At 59.3% G+C, this 21,417-nt stretch overlaps 1 protein-coding gene across 1 annotated transcript in view; it reads right to left on the reverse strand.

The window, feature by feature from the left end:
• Positions 1-18,422, reverse strand: part of HCN4 (hyperpolarization activated cyclic nucleotide gated potassium channel 4) — a 33,057-nt gene extending 14,635 nt beyond the window's left edge. The window contains exon 1 of the mRNA XM_004594711.2: positions 17,485-18,422. Coding sequence (XP_004594768.2) covers positions 17,485-18,275 — 791 coding nt within the window. The 5' untranslated portion in view covers positions 18,276-18,422. The remainder of the gene's footprint in view (positions 1-17,484) is intronic.
• Positions 18,423-21,417: the final 2,995 nt, after the last annotated feature.

Here is a 21,417-nt window from a genome sequence, read left to right on the forward strand (position 1 = left end):
CTCCTCCCACCATGGGGGTGCATGGAGTCAACACACAGGTCTAGCAGGAGAATTGTAGAGTAAGGAGAGAGCAAAGGGGGACATAGGCCACCACCACCACCACACACCCCCCCCCCCAGCAGGTATGGCCAGTCATTGCCAGGGTCTCATACTGGCATCTTAGGGCCAACCTCTTCCCCCAAGAGCAGCTTGGAACTACAGCCTCACAGCCATGTTGAGCCGGCTACTACACGAGGCCAGCAGGAGGGAAGTGGGCAGAGAGGGACAAGCTCCCTACAGTGCCCCTGCCTGGAAGGTGGGCCATGAGATCACTCCCTGAGGGTGGGGAGTTCTCAGCCAGGCACAGAATGTGGCTAAGGAGGGGGCCCACCCCACTCAGGGTGGCCCACCCCCTCTCAGGCGGCAGACCTACAGCACAGGGGCCGGGGGGGGGAGGGGGTGGGTAGCTTCCAGCAGCTCCTTGGAGAATCAAGTCCATCAGGTCATTGAGCTGGGACCTGATGGGGGGTGAGACCTCCTATTCTAAGACAGACACTGAGAGTTCACTCCAGCACCTTCTCTGTCCCAACAACTCCATGCCAGCTGGGAGACCCCAACCAAGGTGTGAGGACTCCCTAATATCCCATGCCAGCTTGGGGACCCCAACCACTGCTGCCTTAACAGTCCTCCACCAAACACACAGCCTGTCTGTGGTAGCACTGCAGCCTTCCTGGGCTGCTCTCAAGCCATGCCCCTTCTCCTCCTGCCACAGGCAGATGCACACACTGAAATACCATGTCAGTAGATCCCCACCCACACAGACACGGCAGCTACTCATTCCCATTGAGACTCGTGGAACAGACAAAAGCCAGTGGCCTAGGCACAGGGCCGGGTGTGCATGGAGCTGACAACACACTCAGGCCAGAAGAGCTTCTCCAAGGAACAGCGTGGGCGCAGGTGGCAGAGAACGCTGACTCCGGTAGGCCTGCTACTCCAGCGGGGTCCTCCATACCCGCTGGCTCTAGCTCCCTCAATTACAGACCAAATTCAAGATGATAATTAACAGGAGAATGTTCGCATTTAGTGGTCTTCATAAAATCAAATTACACAAGGCAAAAACACCCATTTCCATGCAGCCTTTCTGGAGGCTCGAGGGTTCTCGTGGTGTTCTTGTGCCTGGGCTGGGCTGGGTTGGGCTGGGCTGGGGTTAGCACATTGGCCTTCCCCCAGCCATCCCTATCCCAGAGCCTTCCAGGGTGATGTGGAGGACAGTAGAGCCCTGGGGGAGGGAGCAAGGGAGTAGGGGCTCTGGGGCCAAGCTGGTCTGTTATTTGCTAGAGTCCCTTCCTTCAGCCAGTCCAGTCTCAGAGGATGTCTGGCCTCTGCCTCAGCTGTTGTAAATAGAAATCACCCAAAGCTACATGTCTGCAGACAGAAGAAAAAGGGGATTGTCAGAACTCCCAGCAAAAAAGCCACAGCTGGGAGGGGTAGCAGGAGGGGGAAAGGAGCCTTCACAGACCCAGGAGGGGGCCCACAATGCCCTCACTGGGGCAGAACCTGTTTTCCTCAGTGGACACTCTGAGCACAGAACTCATGTCTGTTCAGAGGACGAGTATAGGATGCAAGGACAGGCCGATCAGAAAGCATACCAGGAAGCTCCCATACAAGTGGGCTCCCAGGCAGGGGTGACAAGTACGAATGCCAGGAAGGTGCCTGAGAGATGGGTGAAGCAGGACTTCAGCAATGAGCGAGGTCGGCAAAGCTGCATTCAGCACCACGGACAGCACCCACTGCTGCCACCAGCCAGGCTCACGGGACCCACAACCACCCCTTATGGTTGCCGGCCCCAGCAGTGGGGGTTCTCCCATGACTGAAAAAAAAAGCCCTGGCACCTCAGGACCACAAACACTTGGCATTCTAAGTGACCCCTTTGTGCAGTCCATACTGCAGTTATTTGGGCCTCAGGCTGGTGCTGACCACACTGCTGTCACTGCTGTTTCCCGGTGGTGACCTGCAGGCTCAGCGAGAGGCAATAGCCAAGGCCACATAACTTGCAGGGGAGGAGTGTGGGGCTCCTGAGTCTAGCTCTTGGGGTTTTTTTGAAGCTCAGTGGGGTGCAAGACAGACTAGCCTCTCTCTGCACATTTAGTCCACAGTGGGGTGGGGAGTCTTCCTCTACCACCCAGGGACAAGAGCAGATAGGCTTCAAGGGGACTCATGGGGGAGCATTCCCCGGAGGCAGGGGCCTTCTGAGACTCCAGTGAGCTGGATTTCCATTGGAAATCTGCCCCTCAGCGGTCAGCCAGGCACGGCTCACCCATCCCACAGAAGGGAAGCCAAGCCTACATCCTGCCCCAGCCCCCCAAGTAGCATCTGCAATACCTCAAGCCAATGCCCTCTGCTTCCCTAGCACCTCATGGGCCCTGGAATCCATCGAGGGCAAATTCCAGCATGCAGGTTGCACCTGCCAGTGGAACCACTGGGCTGCCATACTCCCCATAGCCTCTCCAACCAGCCAGGGGCCCTTCCCTTGTCCATCCTGGGGCTTTCTATGTTAATGGCGTGTCCTGGTTGGCAAGAGGACCCTACCAAGGGCCCCGGGCCTGTCTCCATCCACCCATCCCAATACGGAATGGTGTTTCCTATCTTCCCCCCATGGCAGCCCTCCTAGCCTCCAGGCTGAGGGACTGTCCACGGAGGAAGGGCAGCCTCCAGAACAGCACATCGCTCACCTGCTCCTGCGGCACCCAGCTCTCACTCGGGGTGCTACTTCTGGGCCCCTGGGCCTGCTCTCCACATGCTTGTGAAATGTGCCACCTGGAAGGCCATTGTCCTTGACATCTAAATGTTACTTGGCAATGTCCCTTCTAACGCTGAGTGGCGTGGTCGGCATTTCAACCTCCCCCTTCCCTGGGGTGAGGTGGGCAGGAGGAGCTTAACCCTTCCTGGTCACTTTACTGCCCTGTCCTCCCTCCCTCCCACTCCTGCAGACCCCTCAACCATTGCCAGGTCTCTAGGACACCTTTAGAATCTGCTGTGCCTCCCTACTTCTCACTGGTCCCTGGCCTTCAACCCTTCCATTTCACATGGTCTTCCCATGAAGCCATGCTTTCCCTGTACCCTCACAGTGGCCTCCCTTCTCCTTCTCCATCACAGCAGCCAGCTAGACACCCAGCCCTCAACCCACACATGACCTGGGTCCTCCCCCTAAGAAGCAGTGCCCTTTGCAATCCTTTCCCTGGTCTGCCACCTGGTTCAAGGTTGCCGACCAGTCTGTGCCCTTGCCTCTATCTATGAATGGAGGTCACATGTGGTCCCTTTTTTTAGGTGCCACCTTGTTCTCCTCCCAGCACCCTCTCCCTGCCAACAAACCAAATAGCTTCAGAGTGCTCAGAGAAAGAGGAGGGAAGCCGGAGTTTTCACTCCACTCCTGATTCATCCCTCGGTTGCTGGGTCTAGCAGGGGAGGACCCGGAAGGGGGACGGGCAGCAGCTGACGTCTGCCAGGAGTCTGAGCATCTCACACTGATGTTCACAGGAGCCCTATGTGGTGGACACTCTGGACTGCGCCCATTCTTGCAGCAGAGGAAGGAAAACTGAGGCATGAGAAGTTGAGAGTTTTGCGGGCTTCCCTTGATCAAGAATGTCAACCCAAACAACCTGATATTGCCCCCCAGAGCCTGCTCTCTAAGCACCCCACAGAGTGGGGTGGGGGAGGGGAGTCCCTTACACACACCCCAGCTTTCCCCTCTCCCACTCTCCTCCACAGAACCACATCAACAACCTCATCGGTTCCCTGGCCTTGCCACCCCTCCCCACAAGAGTGTGCTTCTCCCCAGCCTTCAAACCTGCAGGCCAGGGGCAATGGCACCCTCTCCACCGCCTACCCCATTGCCGCCACCACCTGTCTCCTGGGTCCTCTAGGCATCCTTCACCTGGCAGCCCTCCTCCCAGGCGCCTCTGCTGCTGGCCCTCAGGGACCTAGCTGATTGTGGCACTATTCCACTCCAAGCCCTGACTTCTTCCAGCTGGCTTCCATCACCCAAGGCAACAGCTGGCCCTTCGGGTGTCCTTGCTCCCCTCTGCCTCTCCTCTCCCTCCCCCATGGGCCCCTCTCGCCATTACGTCCTCTGGGCCTCCTCTTGCCTCTCCAGCTTCTCATCTCCCAGGTGACTCACCACACTCCCGGGGCTGCGTGACTCTGCCCACTTGGAAACCACACCTGACTCCTGTCCACCTGCCACCACCGCCGCATTTCTGGCCCCAGTGTCCCATAGCAACCTGGGCCTTGACGTATCTGGACACCCAGCTTAACAGCTTCCTCCTGAACCCTGTGCTCCCAGAGCACAGCAGTCCTGATGGGAGCCCCTCCATTCTCCTCTTGACCAATCAGGGGAGAGTCATAAGTACTAAGGCCCAATCAGGGGAGAGCTGCAAGCACTACGGACCAATCAGGGACTCCACATGAGCACCCACGCACCTCTCATCATAATTCGTGACAAGCTTTTTGGACTTCTAACCCCTTGGGCAGCCCTGGCATGAGAGGACACCTGCCAGTTCCTCGCTCTGAGCTTTGTAATTCAAACTTCCTTTCTTCTACCTCCAGGGGTCTGCGATACACCTGCTGTAGTGAGTTCACGAGTGGAGATGTAGGTTCTGGGATTTCTAAAACAAACTGGAATCCCATCAGGTCACTGTGTGTGTAACCCTAACAGCATCCCATTGGGCTTCTGGTCCCGTCAGCTCTTTACATTCCTTGGAGTCAGGGCTGGCTCACCATGCTCTCTCCAGGATCAAAGCCCATCCGCCATGCTCCCGAACCCAAGTCCATGACCATCAAACACAAGAACTGGACTCAGCCTCTTTCTCCCTGGTCCTCCCCCACCATTCACCTCACACACTCTGCTCCAGGTTCAGCGACCCATCATGCCCTGGGCTCCCGCCCTTGCTGTTCCCCAACAACCCCCAATCCAGCCTGCACCTCTGCTCCCCATTAGCCCTACTATGTCACCTTTCCCACAGCAACGCCTCCTTTGCATCCTAGTAGAACTGGTCAGCTGCTCCTCACAGGGCCATCCCCACATCGCTATGGTCACTCGACTCTGAACTTGGAATGGTGCCTTTGACCATGGGAGGGACTAATAAATATGTGAATAGGTAGAAATAGAGGAATGAGCAGCTGGGTGATAACAGTCCATGTTTGCTGCATGGTGGGAGCCCAGTGGCAGCACACACCTGTTCCCCCAGCCCCAGGGCAGCCCCAGCCTCTCCCCACTGGGTGGTCAGAGGTTTCTGACAATCAGGGAGAGGTCTTGGCTTCCAAAACCCCAACGGAAGCTACCATAGAGCCCTAGTGCAGAGATCCCCGAGGCCCTGGGGGAAGGAAGCAGCCACACTTCTCCCCCACAAATCCCTCCAACCCCCCATCATACAGACCCAGGCTGCCTCATCTCACCAGCCTGGCTGTGTGCTGCCCTAGCTACAAATCATTTCCTTTTCCAAGACACAGAGCTGGACTGCGGCAGGAGTGGGGGCAGTAAAATAATTTGTTAAATGGAAGGACTGGATGGGTGGGTCAACGGTGGGCATGGGAGAATAGATGGATATATGAGTGCGTAGATGGATGGGTAGATGGATGGACAGCTAGACAAATGAAGGCATGGGCAGATAGCTGGATAGAGTATGTGGATAAATGGGTGAATGAGTGGGTGGATGGGTGAATGATGTAATCACTGATATCGGGAGAAAACAATTAGAAAAAAACCAACACAATAAAAAGTCAACAATGGTTATCACCAAGTGGGGGGATCTGGGGCAATTTTTTTGTTCTCTGTTACACTTCTCTAGGTTCCCCTCAAGTGGGAAATGCAGCCTTCAAAATCAGATAGATCAATGTACCTTTAAGCAGTGAGCAGTGCCCCATGCTCACGGCAGTGAACAGTCCCCTAAACAAGTCAGGGAGGAGGTACAGTCCTGGGGTCCAAGTAAATACAGGGAAGTCAGCTCCGAGGAGGGCAACGACGCAGGGGAGCTGCTGGCAGCCATGTGAAGGGTATGTGAGCGGGCCTAAGGAGGCCAGTGCACTTCACAGGCGGGCAAGCTCATGACAAATACACGTGGCACACATCCACGGGGCCACCTTCCTCACTGCCCCCTTCACACCAGCCCCCAACACCATCAACTCAACCCACCAGCCCACTTCCTGTTAGTAACTACTGCCGGCAGAGCTGCTGCACACTCCTAGGAGGGGAGGAGCCGTCTCCTGCCATGGCTCCGGCACCTGCAGCTCAGTGTCCCCCCTCCCAGCCCTGTAGGGCTGGGTCAGCTGCTTCCCACAGCTTTCTGGGGCCAGGGCTGGGCCACCCAGAGGAAATGCCTCTCTCACTGCCACCTCCTCACTCAGCTTCCCCAAGCTGACCCCAGGGTCTCCCCACCCCAGGCAGTGACAGCGCTGTCCCCCTCTGCTCCCTCCTGGCCACCAGGGCTCTATTTATAATGCACCTCAGACCTCTGACTAATGCTCACAGGGCTCCCAGGTTAGAGCGGCTCCCTGGCTGCCTGTGAGCTGCTAGGCAAAACGATTCAGACTCAAAGCCAAGGGCATCCAGGGCCGGCTGGAGGGGTGTGGTTTCTGAACATCGCTTCTTAATTTTTTCTACGAGGGTGATTCTCAGTCATGCTCTTCTGAGAAGGAGACGTGGGGAGGAGGGATCTCTCATCTGCTGTTTCTCTTCCCTTCCTCTCCCCCACCCCCAATGCCTACAACAGCCAGACACCGGGAATTCCATCTGGGTCTCCCACGTGGGTGACAGGGGCCCAAACTACTGCAATCATCAGATGCTGTCTCCCAGGGGGAGCGTGAGCGGGAAGCCCAAGTCGGGAGCCAGAGCTGGCTATGGAACCCGGGCACTCCAATACAGAATGCCAAAGTCCAAACTGCTCATTTGCTGTAAGATTCCCAAATGATACCTTTACCACAGCTCTTTGGGGGTCCCTCCTGGCCTGAGCTGAAAGCCCTGGACTGCCCCAGGGAGAGGTCAGCTGAGAATCTGGGAGCTGGGACCCTCTCCCCTTCCCACCACCGTCTGACCCACTCAGCACAGTGCCTCCCCACCCTCCCAACTGCACCTGTGCACAAACTACCCAGGAGCTTCTGGACAGGTGTGGGCGGGCCTGCCATCAGTTCCCAGGTGACAGCAGCTGGGGTTCTGGCATGGGTGGCAGAGAGGCACCCTGGTGTCTGACTGCCCAGCTGCATGACCATGAATGAATCACAGGACTCTCAGAGAACTGAAGCAGGTGATGTTTATGATCTGCTGTGTAGTGGAAACACTCAGCACCTCATCATCATCATCAAGATCACCATCATCACCATCGTCACCTCCCTCATCACCACCATCACTTCCATCATCACCATCACCTCCGTCATGATCACCACCATCATCATCATCATCATCACATGACCACTGGTCTGCAGGCTGTGGGGACCCTGACAGGTGTGGGCTGTGCCCATTCAAGGAACCCTGAGCCAGGGGGATGGAAGGACTCATCCTACAGCAGGGTGGTAGCACTATAACACTTGAGCCTGGCATTGGCTGGTTCCTCAGCCCCATAAGCCACAGGGAAAATCTATCAGGTTTGAACATGTAGGTACGAGTGTGGGACAACAGAGCTGTTGAGTCCCAGACTCCTGAAGCACAGGCAGGAAGGTAGGAGCCTGGAGCTTCTGAAAAGGGACCCAAGGAAGCCAGAGGTACCTTGAATAAGCCCTGCCTTTCTCCGGCCCTTCTTGGTTTCCCCGTGGGCCCAAAAGGCTGACTTGGGGTGAGGTCGGCCATGGGCACCTGCAGGTAGAGCACCCAGTCGCAGCAGGTCTGGGGTTTGGATGGCAGGTGCTGAAGGCCAGGCAGAGGCAGGACTTTTGTGGGGCCACAGAGAGCCCGGCAGGTTGTAGAGCAGGCCAGCAGCCTAACCTCTCTGTACCCCACCCAGCTGGGAAAAGGAAGGGGCGGAGGGGGGTTGATGAGGATTTGGAGAACGTGGTAGCCCAGTTTACAGAAATCAAAAGACTCCAACAGGACGCCCAGAAACCTTCTGCCTTAACCACTCAGGAGAAGGAAACGAAAATAGCACATTGTTGTGGAAGAGCATGTGAGCCCAGCCCCAGGGGAAATCAGGCGGGAGAGAGAGCTCCCCAGCTCCTGGCTCACGTGGCAGGCACGCAGGGGCGGGCCAGATATGGGACAGAGTTACCCCCGGTCACCAAGGGTCAAAATACAGGGCAGATCTGCACAGCCCCTCTGTGCTGGGGTGGTGCTGGGAAAGCGAGCAGGATCCCCGCGGAAGACACAGGGTCTAATGAGGAAACTGAGCAAGGTCCAGGCTCCCTGAGGGTCCCTCCCAGCCACACCACATTTTGTGATTCTGATCTCCTCCTCCCACGCCTGGAAGGACAGGCAGAAGGGCTTCCTGGAGGAGAAGGTCATCACCAAAGGCCTCTGGGGTGGGAGTAGGGACACACCCAAGCGTGAGCGTGACCACGTCCCGAACAGACCCTCCTGGGAGCCTGGCCAAAGTACACCTACCTGGCCTCACCCTGGGGGGCAGCCCTGGGCATCTCTGATGGCACACAGCTCCCAGGTGACTCAGCACTTTGCCACCTTGCTAAGACCTGAGCTGTCTCCGGTCTGAGGAGCAAGGTGGGGTGGGGTGGGGGTGTCACAGAGGCCAGGACCTGGCCCAGACCCGCTCCATCCCCACACCTCCCTCCCCCCTCCCCCGCGCTCGGTCCCTCAGTTCCTTCTCCTGTGGGACAATGACCCCTGAGGGCCACAGGGCGGAATGGACTGCTCTTTCCATACCCTTCCCCTAGCTCTGAGCTATCCGAGGCCAGGCAGAGCCACCCACGAGCCATGCCATGCCACACAGCATTCCAGGGAGACCTGTTTGGCGCTGGTACCCAGTAGGCAGGACCGGCAGGCAGGGCTGCTGGGCCTCAGCAGAAGAGGCCAGGAGAGTGTCCATGAGCTGTGCCAGTCAGCAGTGGCCAGCTCAATTTGCGCTAATGGGGTCAGGGCCAGCGGGTTCAATACCTATTTGGCCAATTAGCTCTGCTCTTTTCTCAAACTGAGCTCCAACCCTGACACCCAGAGAGAGAGGAGAGGAGGTGGCTGCGGCCAGGCAGCAAGCACCATGAGGGGAGTTGTGGGGCGGGGTTGGCTGACTGCAGCTCTCAGCACCCAGGGACGCTCAGGCGAGGCCGACCCAAAGCCCAAGCAGAATCCCGTATCCTCACAAAGAGTGGCACTGCAAAAACCTGTGGGTCTTCGGGTGTTTCCTGCTCCCCTCAGGAAGGACACAGGGGGCCCCAGAAAGGTCTGGGAGCAGCCCCAAACTGGCAGGGGCCTCCAGTGACTGCATGTTAATCATTGACAGGGGCTGGCTCTCTCGCCTTCAGCCGCCACTGCAGGGTAATTGCTTCTGGGCTCCGGGCCACACGCTCAGAGACCTCCGGGATGTGACAGCCCCGTGCTAGCACCTGCCTTCTGAGCCTGGCTGGGAGGAGGAATCTTCTCCTAGGCTGTGCAACTAGGAGAACAGTGCTGGGCTCCAAGGACCAGGGTGCCCTGAGCAAGCAGGGTCAGTAAGAGAGGCGAGGCTCACCCAGCCAGGGGTGCCTGTCAGCACCCATTCCTGTCAGCTGGAGCTCTTTCTAGTGTCTGCTTCCGAGGGTACCTGCAGAATGATGTCTCCTTCCTTCAGCCCTGCTTCCTCTAAGAGGCCATCCCTGACCACCAATCCACAAGGGTCTATGTGCTTGTCCACACCTCCCCCAGGCCACAGCCAAAGGCCCTGAGAGGTGCTGGAACCTCAGGTGGGTGATGACCCCCGTGCCATGATCAAGAAAGGCCAGTCCTGCAGTACACTCTGCCATCTGTCCCCTGCAGGCATACTGGGTGTGACATCCTTGGCACACCCCTGCCCGTGCCCAGAAGACAATGCCGCAGGCAGTCCGTCAGGGTACTAATTTCTGAGAGCCTCCTGCATGCAGAGGCAACACGGCTGCCCACACGGGGAACTGCTTAGACAGACACAAAACCAACAGCCACCAATCAGTCCGCCCCACCACTGCTGTCACCAGACCTACACAGTAATTGGTGGTGACCCAGAGCTGGGGTGCAGGGAGTCCCCTGACAGCACCAGGACTTGTTTCTACATCCAGGCCAGAGCCCCAGACCTGCAGGAGCTCCCTAAGAGTGAGAACACAGCGGCTGACTGGGTGGCCCTGGCCAAGGCAGAGGTAGCACCGTTGTCTATTATAGTTTGGGCTTCTGCTCTCCGAGGGGACTAGAGGTGCTGGCTCAGATGCTAAGGAGGAGAGGTAGAGTTCATGGGGCTCAGATAAGGAGAGAAGCCCAGGGCAGGGGGGCTGATGTCTTGGGGATCACCCAGAGATGGGCTCAAAGCCCAGAGATGTACTTTGGGACTCCAGTCTGGATCCCAGATGAAGCCGTTGGGTGGATCCCAGATGAAGCCGTTGGGTGGATCACACACTAAGCCCTGGCCCTGGCCTGAGTCCTAAGGCTAGACACAGATTGAGCCCTGATCCTCATTCTAAGCTGATCCCTGATCCTCGGCGTGCCAGCCTGAGTCCTGGGCACAGACCCGTTGCACTTCTTCATTTCACCGCAGGACATGACAGCGCGTGTGACTGTGTCCTCTGGTCAGACAGAACAGGATACCACTGGCCCACTTGTCCCCTTCCCCCCCTGAGCACCAATCACCTTCCTTCAAGGAGCAGGGACATGAATGGCACTGGATATGGCTGCAATGACCCCAGGCTCTCCACGGCACCCAGGCCCCGGCCAGGAAGAAAGAAACATCTTGGGCAGGAGGCCCAGCCAGCTTCACTGAGAGATGAGGCTGTGACGGCACGGTCCAGCCTTGACTATGCACAGGCTCCCTACTCCCACCCTGACCTGTGTCATAACAGAACGCTGGAAACACCCAAAACCCTAGACAGACAGGTACAGGGTGGGGGTGGCAGGAAGCTCTGAGGGACCAGGCCATTCAGGAAAAAAAGAACTTCACTGGCTGTGAGGCAACCGATACAGCGCCTCTGGTTTCACCTTCAATGCAGCCTTCCTCTGTGACCTTGGGCTGGCCATGGCAGCTCTCCACTCCCACCAATACAACAGGGGTGCCAGTCACCAACCCCCTCATCCGGACCCTGAGATCTCCATTTCCTGTTGACCCACCTTCGCCACCCCCAACACTGCCTTACTCCCTCATGGAGCCCCTCCTCAGCATCAGAACTCTCAGGATACCCACTCTCTGCAACTACTTTTGTGGTTCAGTCTTTTAAAGCAACCAAAAATAAATCAATACATGAAAAGAAGAGAGCAGACAGACAGACCTGGAGGGGCATGCAGGAAGTGAGTCCTGGAGAGCAGGGTTGAGTCCAGACCTAACGTATGGCTACGTAATTGGGGAGTTGGGTGGTAAACGCATGACCCCTCTCAGGGCCCACCAGGAACGGCAACCCCATTCTCTATCACTTACAATTAAGGAGAAACACGCTCTCATTCAGGTTGCCCCTGAAGAGCGAACACAATGAGATATAACCATGCTCCCCACCCAGGCCACATGCCTGCAAGGCAGTCCTCCCTGGCCGGGGACTCCCTGGCATCACCCTGTACACAGTGCTGAGCCAGGGGGCAGTGAAGCTCAGACGCCAGCACAAGATCGGGCACCAACTGGCAGGAAGGACGTGGCTGGCTGCAAAACAGTGACGTTAGGGGGACCTGGGAACTTTGGGCAAGGAAAAGCTGTTTTAAGGTTGTGGTGTGGCGTGAGGGCAATCTCTGGGCTCCCTGGAACACAGAGCCAGAACTGCCAGGGTCCCTTCTTATCCTCTGTTTTTTTTTTTTTTTTAAAGATTTGTTTATTTTACTACAAAGTCAGATATACAGAGAGGAGGAGAGACAGAGAGGAAGATCTTCCGTCCGATGATTCACTCCCCAAGTGAGCCGCAACGGCCTGTGCGCGCCGATCCGATGCCGGGAACCAGGAACCTCCTCCAGGTCTCCCACACCGGTGCAGGGTCCCAAAGCTTTGGGCCATCCTCGACTGCTTTCCCAGGCCACAAGCAGGGAGCTGGATGGGAAGTGGAGCTGCCGGGATTAGAACCAGCGCCCATATGGGATCCCGGGGCTTTCAAGGCGGGGACTTTAGCCGCTAGGCCACGCCGCCGGGCCCCCTTCTTATCCTCTTTAACACAGCAGAACCAGCTGCACCTGGGCACACAGGGCTGGCCCAACAGGCCACTTCCAGGTGCCACCCTTTCTCCACGGGATGGTGCCCAGTCTCCTCTGACCCAGGTCATCCTACTGGATCTCATTCCGAACACCCACTGCCATAGGGAGCTCAGCCTCTGTCCATGCTTCCTCCCCCTCTTCCTGCCTGGGCAGCCGCTGACTGCAGAAGTCCCCGGCACGGTTTTCTCAGTCGGCAGCCTGACTGGCAACAAACAATCCAGCCAGCGCCAAGTCGGTGCCCTGCCCCGCTGGCCCTCTCTGGCTGGGAACCGCAGATTCCTCAGCATCCCCTGGGCCCAGGCAGGGCTGCCTGGCCCAGCCCCCGTAGCCCTTCTATTAATTAGCACTGGCAGCAAGCAGCAGCTTGCTGAGCGCCCTCGAGCCAAGCCAGCGAGTGTGTGTGCTGGAGCCACGGCCGGCTGCCTTCATTGTGCCACAAGCCCACATGGATGTGGGCAGGACCTTGTGCTCTGAGAGGACTCCAGTGTGGCCAGCGTGGTGGCAAGCACGAGGGAGGGTCAGGGAGAAGAGACAGGCCTGGTCCCCCATGGGGAGGCTGCTGGGCACAGACCTGCAGCTCTAAGCAGCTGCTTTGTCCTCTTCCTTCCAGCTGGCCATGGCCAGTGCCACTGCGTGCCCTCGCCCTGCTGTCTCCTCCAGACTCCTTGACATCTATGCCTTTTGGAACTCTTCCTACAACACAGCAGTCACTTCACACACCAGCCCTTCTCCCTGCTCCTCTGGCCCTTTGGAGGGGCTGAGAGGGTCAGGAGTACCCCTAGTAGCCAGCAAGCACTTCGGGCCAGCAGGATCCCAATAGCGGGGTAGAGGGGGAGGAATCATGGTGGAACAGGACTCTGACATGCCCGAGAGTCTGCAAGCATAACTCCGTGGCTTGGCTTGGTCCCTGTCACAGAATGCACCTGCTCTGTGAAGCCAGGGCTCCCAGGCCAAACGGAGAAGACAGGCTCTCCTTGGGGAACTCAGGGTGAGCGCAGAGCAAGCACATGACCTGTACCCGCCGGGCACTGGGAGCATTGGTTGCACTGGAGCTCCTGCAGGCTCAGACCCCACAGGAGATTCACGGAGGCAGACCATGTTCTAGCAAGGACCCCTGGGTGAGTAGCTGGGTGGGTGGGATGGCAAAGTCTGAGCCAGCGATGCTGGGCCTTGGAGAACAGCAGGAGTGGACAGGTGGACAGGCAGGCAGATCAAGCCTGACCTGGCTGTCCCCAAAGCACATGGTCTGTGGCACCAAGAGAACTGAAGGAAGGGCCAAGGCTGTCTCCCGTCTCACCTTAAGGCCAGAGAACCGGGACCTCGCAGAGGGCAGCTGCAGGGTCCTGCGCTTCTCTGCATCCTGGTATCTGAGAACACCTTGGCCCTGACCTCCCAGCCCAGCCTCATGGGCAAGGGGGTAGGGCGGCAATCTCCCTACTGGAGCTTGGAATCCCAACTGCACCAGGTGTCCCTTCCCTCCCCGAGGCCTCACAGCTATAGCTCACACTGTTAGCACCAGGCCTACATACCACCACGCCCCACTGCTAGGAAAACCCACACAGCATGGGCTACAAGAACCCCAACATGAAACTGGCTACCACTGTCCTCCTCCTCACCTCCTACCTGAACACAGCCAGTAGGACAGGGTGGGCCTGAGAAGTCATTACAGCTCTCGTTCTCCAGGGTCCCCACTCCAGGTCCCAACTACAGTGTGATGCCCCTGCAACTCCTTATAGAGCCCCAGGGAAGGCTAGCATCCTGTCTTGCACCAGGCCCGCGTCTTCTTCTGGAAAGGCCAGAGCAGAGTTCACAACTCCACTGGGGTACACTCACAGACATGGGAGGGGGGGTGCAATGCCCCCCGCAGCAGGTTCTCAGATTCAGAAGCTCCAGTCTGAGCCCGCTGGACAGAGGCCACCAGGTGAAGATGAAGAGGTTGTAACACATGAGGTACATTTTAAGGTGGACAGAAGGCAGCTGTATGTAAACTAAAATTGAAATGTCAATGAAGTAGTCACAGGATGTGGTTAAGAACCTGCATTTTTTTTTAACATATTGGTTATTCAATACCATGTCAATTAACTCCATAATGTTGTAAATTGTTGTTGATGTTATGTTGGGGCTTTTAGGTGGTCGGGATGATATTCTGCCAGCTCAGTCTTCAGACCAGAGATGGTCTCCCCAAGAAACCGTTGAATGTATCTGGACAATAAGATGCTGAACTCTATGCTTGGTATATGCCTACAATGAAAGAATCTTGACTGGATTTGAACTGTAATATTGCAACAAGGTGGAGGAATCCACCATGGGGGGAGAACACGGGGAGGGGTTAGGGGAATCCCAGAGCCTATAAAACTGTAACAAAATGAAATGTAATCAATTAAAAAACACACACACACACACACACACACACACACACACACGGTGGCCATGGAGGTGCCATAGCTTCCCATTGGAGCTCCAAGGTAGCTCAGCACCAAGCAGTACTGGTTCCAGGATTGGTCTGGGAAGGCAGGCAGCAGGGCACCAGCAGTGACCGAATGCCAGCAACCGGCCAGCAGGGAGTCACTGAGCAGGTACATCTGTGCTTGCCCGAGCAAAGGCCACGTTAAGACCCTCCCTCCCTCTTTTGCCATCCCCGCAACCTCAGAAGGCACAGGTTTCTACCTTCACTCTCAAAGCTGAGCTCACCCCTGGGGCACCACAGTGGCCCTAGAAGTGACACCCCTACACATAATCTTGCCTGCTTACCCCCAAGATAGTAAGCCATAATGGTCAATGTGTGGGGGCAAAATCAGCTCCATCTGCACCTTCTTTGCTCTCCTCTTGGAACACAGGACAAAGCCCATCATGCCTAGGTGGCCACAATTATGCCTGTCCCTTGGAGCAAGGCCCTGGTCACCTCTCAGCCTCCGCCCACCCCTTTCCCCACCACCACCACCACCACCAGGAACAGGAAATGTCAGAATTCAGCAGTCACAGACAGCCCTGAACTCCAAACCACAAACTCCATCGATCACGGATGGCTGGCGATCCTTTATTAAACCAATTCTGCTTGGATCAATGCTTCCTGCCCATCAAAATGATAGATACATCTTCCACCAGCCCAAGGAATGCTGCAGCCAGAGGTGGGCTAGATGGAGGGCGGCTGGGCCTCACAACTGCAGGTTTAAGGCTAGCGGGGGTTCCTACGCTGAGCAGCCAGGCCCTTGTCCCTCTGACCTTTGAAAAACGAGCTGAGCTATTACAGATTAGAAGCAGGAGATGCATGACCAGGGGCCCTACACATACACAGACACACACACATACCCATGCACACAGATACACACACAAGCCATCCCATCCCTCCTGGCTTTGCTCCCTTGTACCGCACCCACCTGGCCCCGCAGGGGACAATAAGGGGGTGGGGGATGTATGTGCATGCACTTCCAGTTGCCAGCCCCTGCTGCTGTGTTGATGGCACAAACCCAAATCTGAAGGCTTCTCTTCCTGCTGCCCTTACCCACCATGTCCCCACCCCTGTCTCCCACATCCTGGGCAGCCTGCAGGGGCCCTGCGGGCACACACGTCACAGCCGGGTGGAGGGACGCACAGGACGAGGAAGGCTCCCATCTGATGCGCTCATGTTAGCCCTTCACCAGCCAGGCAGGCAGGGCAGGGCGCAGCCACTGGAAGGCCCTCCATCAGAACTTGTCATTGATTGGCAGACACTGGGCTCACCTGGGCTGGCCCTTGGCGGGTGCCCACCCATAAACCCCCATCAACGGGCTCGATGCTAAGAACTCGGATCCAAGCTCTGCTGAGCTAAGCCAGGGAAGAAGTCCTCCTCAAACAATCTCAAGTGGCTGGCCCAGGCTAGCCTGTTTGCCACCATCAGGAGGACTTGGGTGGTGGGGGGCAAGGGCACCTCCTGACCTACCCACTGATCGACCAACTGGCCACTGCTCCCTTGCCCACCCTGGGCTCTCTCAGCCGGAGGCAGAGGATCCCACCTTAGCTTGTAGCCTTTGACCATGACTGTGGCTCTCTCTGCCTGTCCAGCAGCCACCGCTGGACCCTGGAATTCAGGCTGAGAAAGAGCGGTCCCAGAAAAGGATTAAGCGAGGGAGTGCTACCTGACTGGCCACTCCCAGCCCGAGAAATCCCTCTCATTGGATGGAAAATGGCTTTGCTCTCATTACAAACCAGCTTCCCAGAGCTGGTGAAGGATGGCCGGCTCTGGGGCTGGCCAGCGGCTCCCTGCACAGGCAGGATGGCCGGCTAGCTGGCCAGGGAGGTAGGCAGACAGGAAGAGGAGCTGGGATGGTAAGGGAGAGCCCGGGGAGGCAGGGGCAGGGTCCAAAGGCCCAGAAAGAAACTCAGCCCCAAGCAGGGAGGGGAGGGTGTGAAAAGATATTCCAGATGTCAGAGAAATTCAGGGAGACCCCAGAACCTTCGCTATGGTGAGGCATCCCTGAACCCAGCCGATTTTTTGCACCCAGCTGCCCAGAAGGCCAACGTAGTGTCGGCCAAGCTGTGGCATCTTTCCCAGGTGATGAAAGAGAGGCAGGGTCTCCTCTCTCTCTCTTCTCTCTCTGACTCTTGTCATTGAGGTGGGCCAGGGGGCTGGGGGGATACAGGACAGCTGGCCATCAGACAGGACATCAGAGCTGGTCACTGAGCCCTATGGGAGAGCAAGGTCACTGTCCCGCTAGGCGGACAGAAGTCAGCTTGCCCCGGCTGCCTGCTCCTGGGCCGGCCCTGCAGGTGAGGGCCCAAGGTTAAGGTGGGCTAAAGCACAGGTATGGCAGTGCCCTGTATTCCCCACCTCTCCCCAGCCCCTCACCTCAGGCTCACCAGGAGCCAGCAGCAGAAGCCTACGGCCAGCAGCCCCAGGAGTTGGCCAGTGCAGGGCGGTCTTTCAACCACGCTTGGCCCAGCTCTGCAGGTCAGCCTGACTGTGCAGCCTTGAGGTGCTGCCACATTCAAGACACCTTTCCAACCTTTCCAAACCCTTCCAACCCTTTCCAACCTGGAGAAGCACCCAGGGCATGGAGCCCCAAGGAGGAAAGTTAGGTAAGGTTAGGTGCCCTGCAGGGAGGAGTTCGCACCCCACCCCACTTCCCACCCCCCAATCTGATCCCCCACTCCGAGCTCCCTGCAGAGGAAGGAAAGTTAACTCCAGGCTGCTCAGCGGCCAAGCCCCTTACCTGAAGTCGCTATAGGGGTGGATGATCCAGAAGCCGGCTGACTTCACCCGCTCCTGCTCGCGCTCCACCGCCTTCTGGCTGCCGAACATCCGCAGCGAGAATTTGTTGACCCCCGGCTGGAGCATGGCCCCGAACTGGCGCTGCATGAAGCCTGCCTGGCCCAGGCGCGCCTCGGCCTCCGGCAGGATCTGATCGGCAGCGGCCGCGCCTCCCTCCACTTTGACAGCCGAGTCCGCCGGGCGCTGCTCGGAGCAGCAGGAGGAGGAGGGGGCCAGCGGCGGTGGCGGTGTGGCTGCGGGTGGCGCCGGGGCGCAGGGGCGCTCAGGCTCGGCCGCCAGGCCTGGGGGCGTCCTGTCCTCACCCGGGGACACGTCGCCCTCGGCGATGAGCCGCCGTTCTTCTGCGGACTCGTGTAGGTGCCCCTGGCTGCCACTACCTCCGCCGATGCTACCGCCACCGCCCCGGCTGCCCAGCGAGGCCAGGCTCCCGCGGAAGCGCCTGCAGTCGCCGTTCGTGCTGGACTTGGCCGCCGCGCCACGGGCCGGCCCCTCGCCGTCCGCCGCCCCGAGGGCCGCGCCCCGGGACTCGGTGCTGCCAGCCGCCGCCGCTGCCGCGGAGGGCGAGGGCGAGGGCAGTGGCCGCAGCCGGATGCTCCGGCGGCTAGGGTCCTGGCGGCCCCCTGCGCCCTCCTCCTCGGCATCCTCCTCCTCGTCCATGATCCACGCCTTGGCCCCCACCTGCTGCGGGAGGCTGTACAGCCGCTTGCGCATGGACGGCGGCAGCTTGTCCATGGCGCCGGGGCCGCACGGCCGGCCCGCTCCAGCTCCGCCCGCCGGTCCGCCTGCCCGGCCACGCGTCCTTCGCCGCCCGCGCACCAGCCGCCTCACGCGCCCATGCTCCGAGGCCGCGCGCCGCCGAGGGGAAGGTCCCGGCCCCGCTCGGCGCCGCGGGGCTCGCCGCGCTGCGCCTCCCCGTGGGCCGGGCTGGGCGCGGGGACCCCGCGGGCCCCTCCCTCGGCGCCTCGCTCCCTCTCGCGTCCAGGGGCGCGGCGCGCGGCCGGCTCCGGTGCCCCGCCCCCGCGGGGAACAATGGGCGCGGGCAGCGGCGGCGCGGCAGCCGCTCCGGAGCGCAGAGCTCACGGCCGGCGCGTCTCCCGGGCGTGGGTCCCTCGGGAGGGACGGAGGGCGCCGACCGGCCCGTCCCGCCGCAGCGCGGCCGGTGCAGAGCAGCGGGGACCCCACCCCCTGCCGCGAGCCCGCCTGGCCTCGTCGGAGCCGTGCGGCTGCCGAGCGTAGCCCGCGGCTGCGGGGCTTACATCAGCCGCCGCCTCACCGGAGCGCCCTCCGGCCGCGCAAGGGCTCCCGCGCCCTGGCAGGTTCGGCAGCGGCGCAGCGCGCGGGTTGCCATAGGAGCCGCGCCCGCAGCTTGCCTGCCCACCTGGGCTTCTTAAAGGGGCAGCGGCGCGCACGCCAGGGCCGGGCCGGGGGCGGGGCGGCCCAGCGGGGGCGCGGGGCGCGGGGCACGGGGCGGGAGGCGGCCTAGCTCCCGCGCCCTCGGGTCGCTCTCTGCGGACCCGGGCTGGGAGAGCCGTCCAGCCTGGGACTCGGGCTTCCGCAGTGATTTCCCCACCCCACGATGGGCAGGGGGGCGGGGTTTCCCAGCCGCCGGCTCCGCGCGCTCCGGCCTCGCTGTCCCCGCGTGTCAGCTAGGGCGTGGGGCTCCGACCCTCCTCGGGGCGCGCGCACGGAGCCAGCTGCCCCGCAGCTCCCGGGAGACAGGGGAGAGTCCGGGACCGCGCCGCTCTGGGGCTCCCCTAGGATCTTTCTGCAGAGCAGACGTAGAGGCAGTCCCGCGTGGGGTCTTCCCCCCCCCCCCAGAAGCCTCCCAGCGACCCAGCGAGAAGGGTGTGGGGGACTCGGGAGGCCGCCAGAGCAGAACAGTGTGGGGGAGACCCGGCCCTTCGAGGTAAGACTTCGAGGAAATGCGCCTGCGGCAACCTCCCGCATAAAATCCGAACGCGCGATCCCGCGCGCGCCTCTCCGGGGCCCTGAGGGGCTCCCGCACGGTGGCCGGCGGAGACGGAGCGGGAGGTCCCTGCACCCAATCTCTGGGTTCCCATGCAACTGGGGCACCTGAGGTGAGCGCCAACGCTAGGGGCATCCCTGCGCCACTCAGAGCCGTCCCACCCCAACAGCTGCAGGGTCCCCCTGCCCAGGAGCTGGCGGTCCCCTTCCCAGACTGGCAGAAGATCCATCCAGCTCTGTGTGTGCGCGGTGCCATTTGAGGTACACCCTGACACCCAGATTAGCCCAGAAATGGGGGTGGGATCCGGGTGGAGGGGCAGAGTGGGCATTTAGAAGGAAGAGCTTAACCAGCGAAGGGCTTGCTATGCCACCAACGAGGAGGAAAAACAGCAAGTTTTCTTTCCAATGATTTCCTGGTCCTCATTGTTAGCTCGCTTCCATCCCATGAAGGAGGAATTGTGGAGGCAGGCTGGGGGGCATTGCGCAGGCTGGTAGGATTTCCCCGCCACCCCCTCACCCACGTCCACTGGACCACAGGGTCCGGATTGGGGAGGGAGCGCCGCGGTGATGGTGTGGTCTGAAGCTGGTTTCTACTTGGAGCAGTTCTGAGCTGACACGTCTGGGCACAGGTACCAGAGGCCTCCTCTCTGCGTGCCCTTGGATCTCCTTGACAGTGTTCTCAGCCTGTGAGGCGTACCCGCCCCATGCACCAGCCGGGGTGGGATGAGAGGACTCGGTTCCTCAGCTCCCTTCGCCGGGCTTCTTTGCAGCCCAGCAGCCAGTGTGTGGTAAGCCAGCCTCAGGAAGTGAGCCCACACAGGCTTCCCAGAGACCGGTGGAGATGGGCGTGTCCTGACTTCTAGGAACCCCTTCCTGATCCTACCTCTTCCCCCGCCCCGCCCCGTCCGCCCCTGCCAAAGAATCCTGGACTTTTCAAGGGTACTGCATAGGCAAAACCTCACAGGGACACACAAGCTGGCTGGGGGTGGTGGTGGTGGGGGGTGGCACTGAGTTCCACGTTGCAGGGAGAACTCTGCTCAGGAGTAACAGACAAAATGCCAAAACAAGAGATTTAAGCACCTGGTAAACTGTGGCCGCAGAGTGTGAGAGGTGTGGGACAGGGAGACCACACTGAGCTTGGGGTACTCAGGGAGGACTTCCTGTTGGAGGAGGACAGGTGGTGTTGAGAACTGCATATCTGCCCTCCTTACACCCCATTTGCTGGCGCACAGAAAATTGTCGTTTTCCTAGGAGCTTGGTTTGTCCAGTTTCACATGGTTCACCCTGAGATTCTTACTTCTGTTTGTGAGCAGTTTGCCCAGTATTTCCTCCACAAACACACTCATGCGCGCGTGCACACACCCACAGAGCAAGAGCCTGGTGGAGCTGGGACTCCACCTTTTTGCCCTGCTGGCTCAGACAGGTGGGCCAGGGGCAAGCATAAGTGTGTGAGGGTCAAGCTGATCTGATCCTGGCACTGCCACAGAAGAGAGGGAAGAATGGGATGAGGAAAGGAGGCCCCTGTAGCCTTGTATTCTAAAAGGGTCTGGAGTCTGTTCTGATTCTGGCATAGCCAGGACCTGGGCACCCCAGTGAGGATCAGGCCCTGCCTCATCAGGACTCGGATAGAGACCAGACCAATGGAGCAACTGCCAAGAAGGCCTGGGTGCTCCTGGCAGACAGGCCTGGGGCAGAACTAGCTGAGCGGGAGAGGAGAAGGGGCTGGGACTCCAGGAGGGAGGGAGCTATCAGTGAGATGTGGAAGGCATGCTGGGGGCAGGCCCAAGCTGATTGTATATTCCAGACCTTATTTGGCAGGGACCTGGATGGACAGAATGGCATGGGAAATTCCAGAAGTGTGTTTGCTGATGGGTGGAGGGCAGCGCAGTGGCTCGCAGACCCAGCTTAG

Source organism: Ochotona princeps, chromosome 6, assembly GCF_030435755.1.
Source record: "Ochotona princeps isolate mOchPri1 chromosome 6, mOchPri1.hap1, whole genome shotgun sequence".
NCBI lineage: Eukaryota > Metazoa > Chordata > Mammalia > Lagomorpha > Ochotonidae > Ochotona > Ochotona princeps.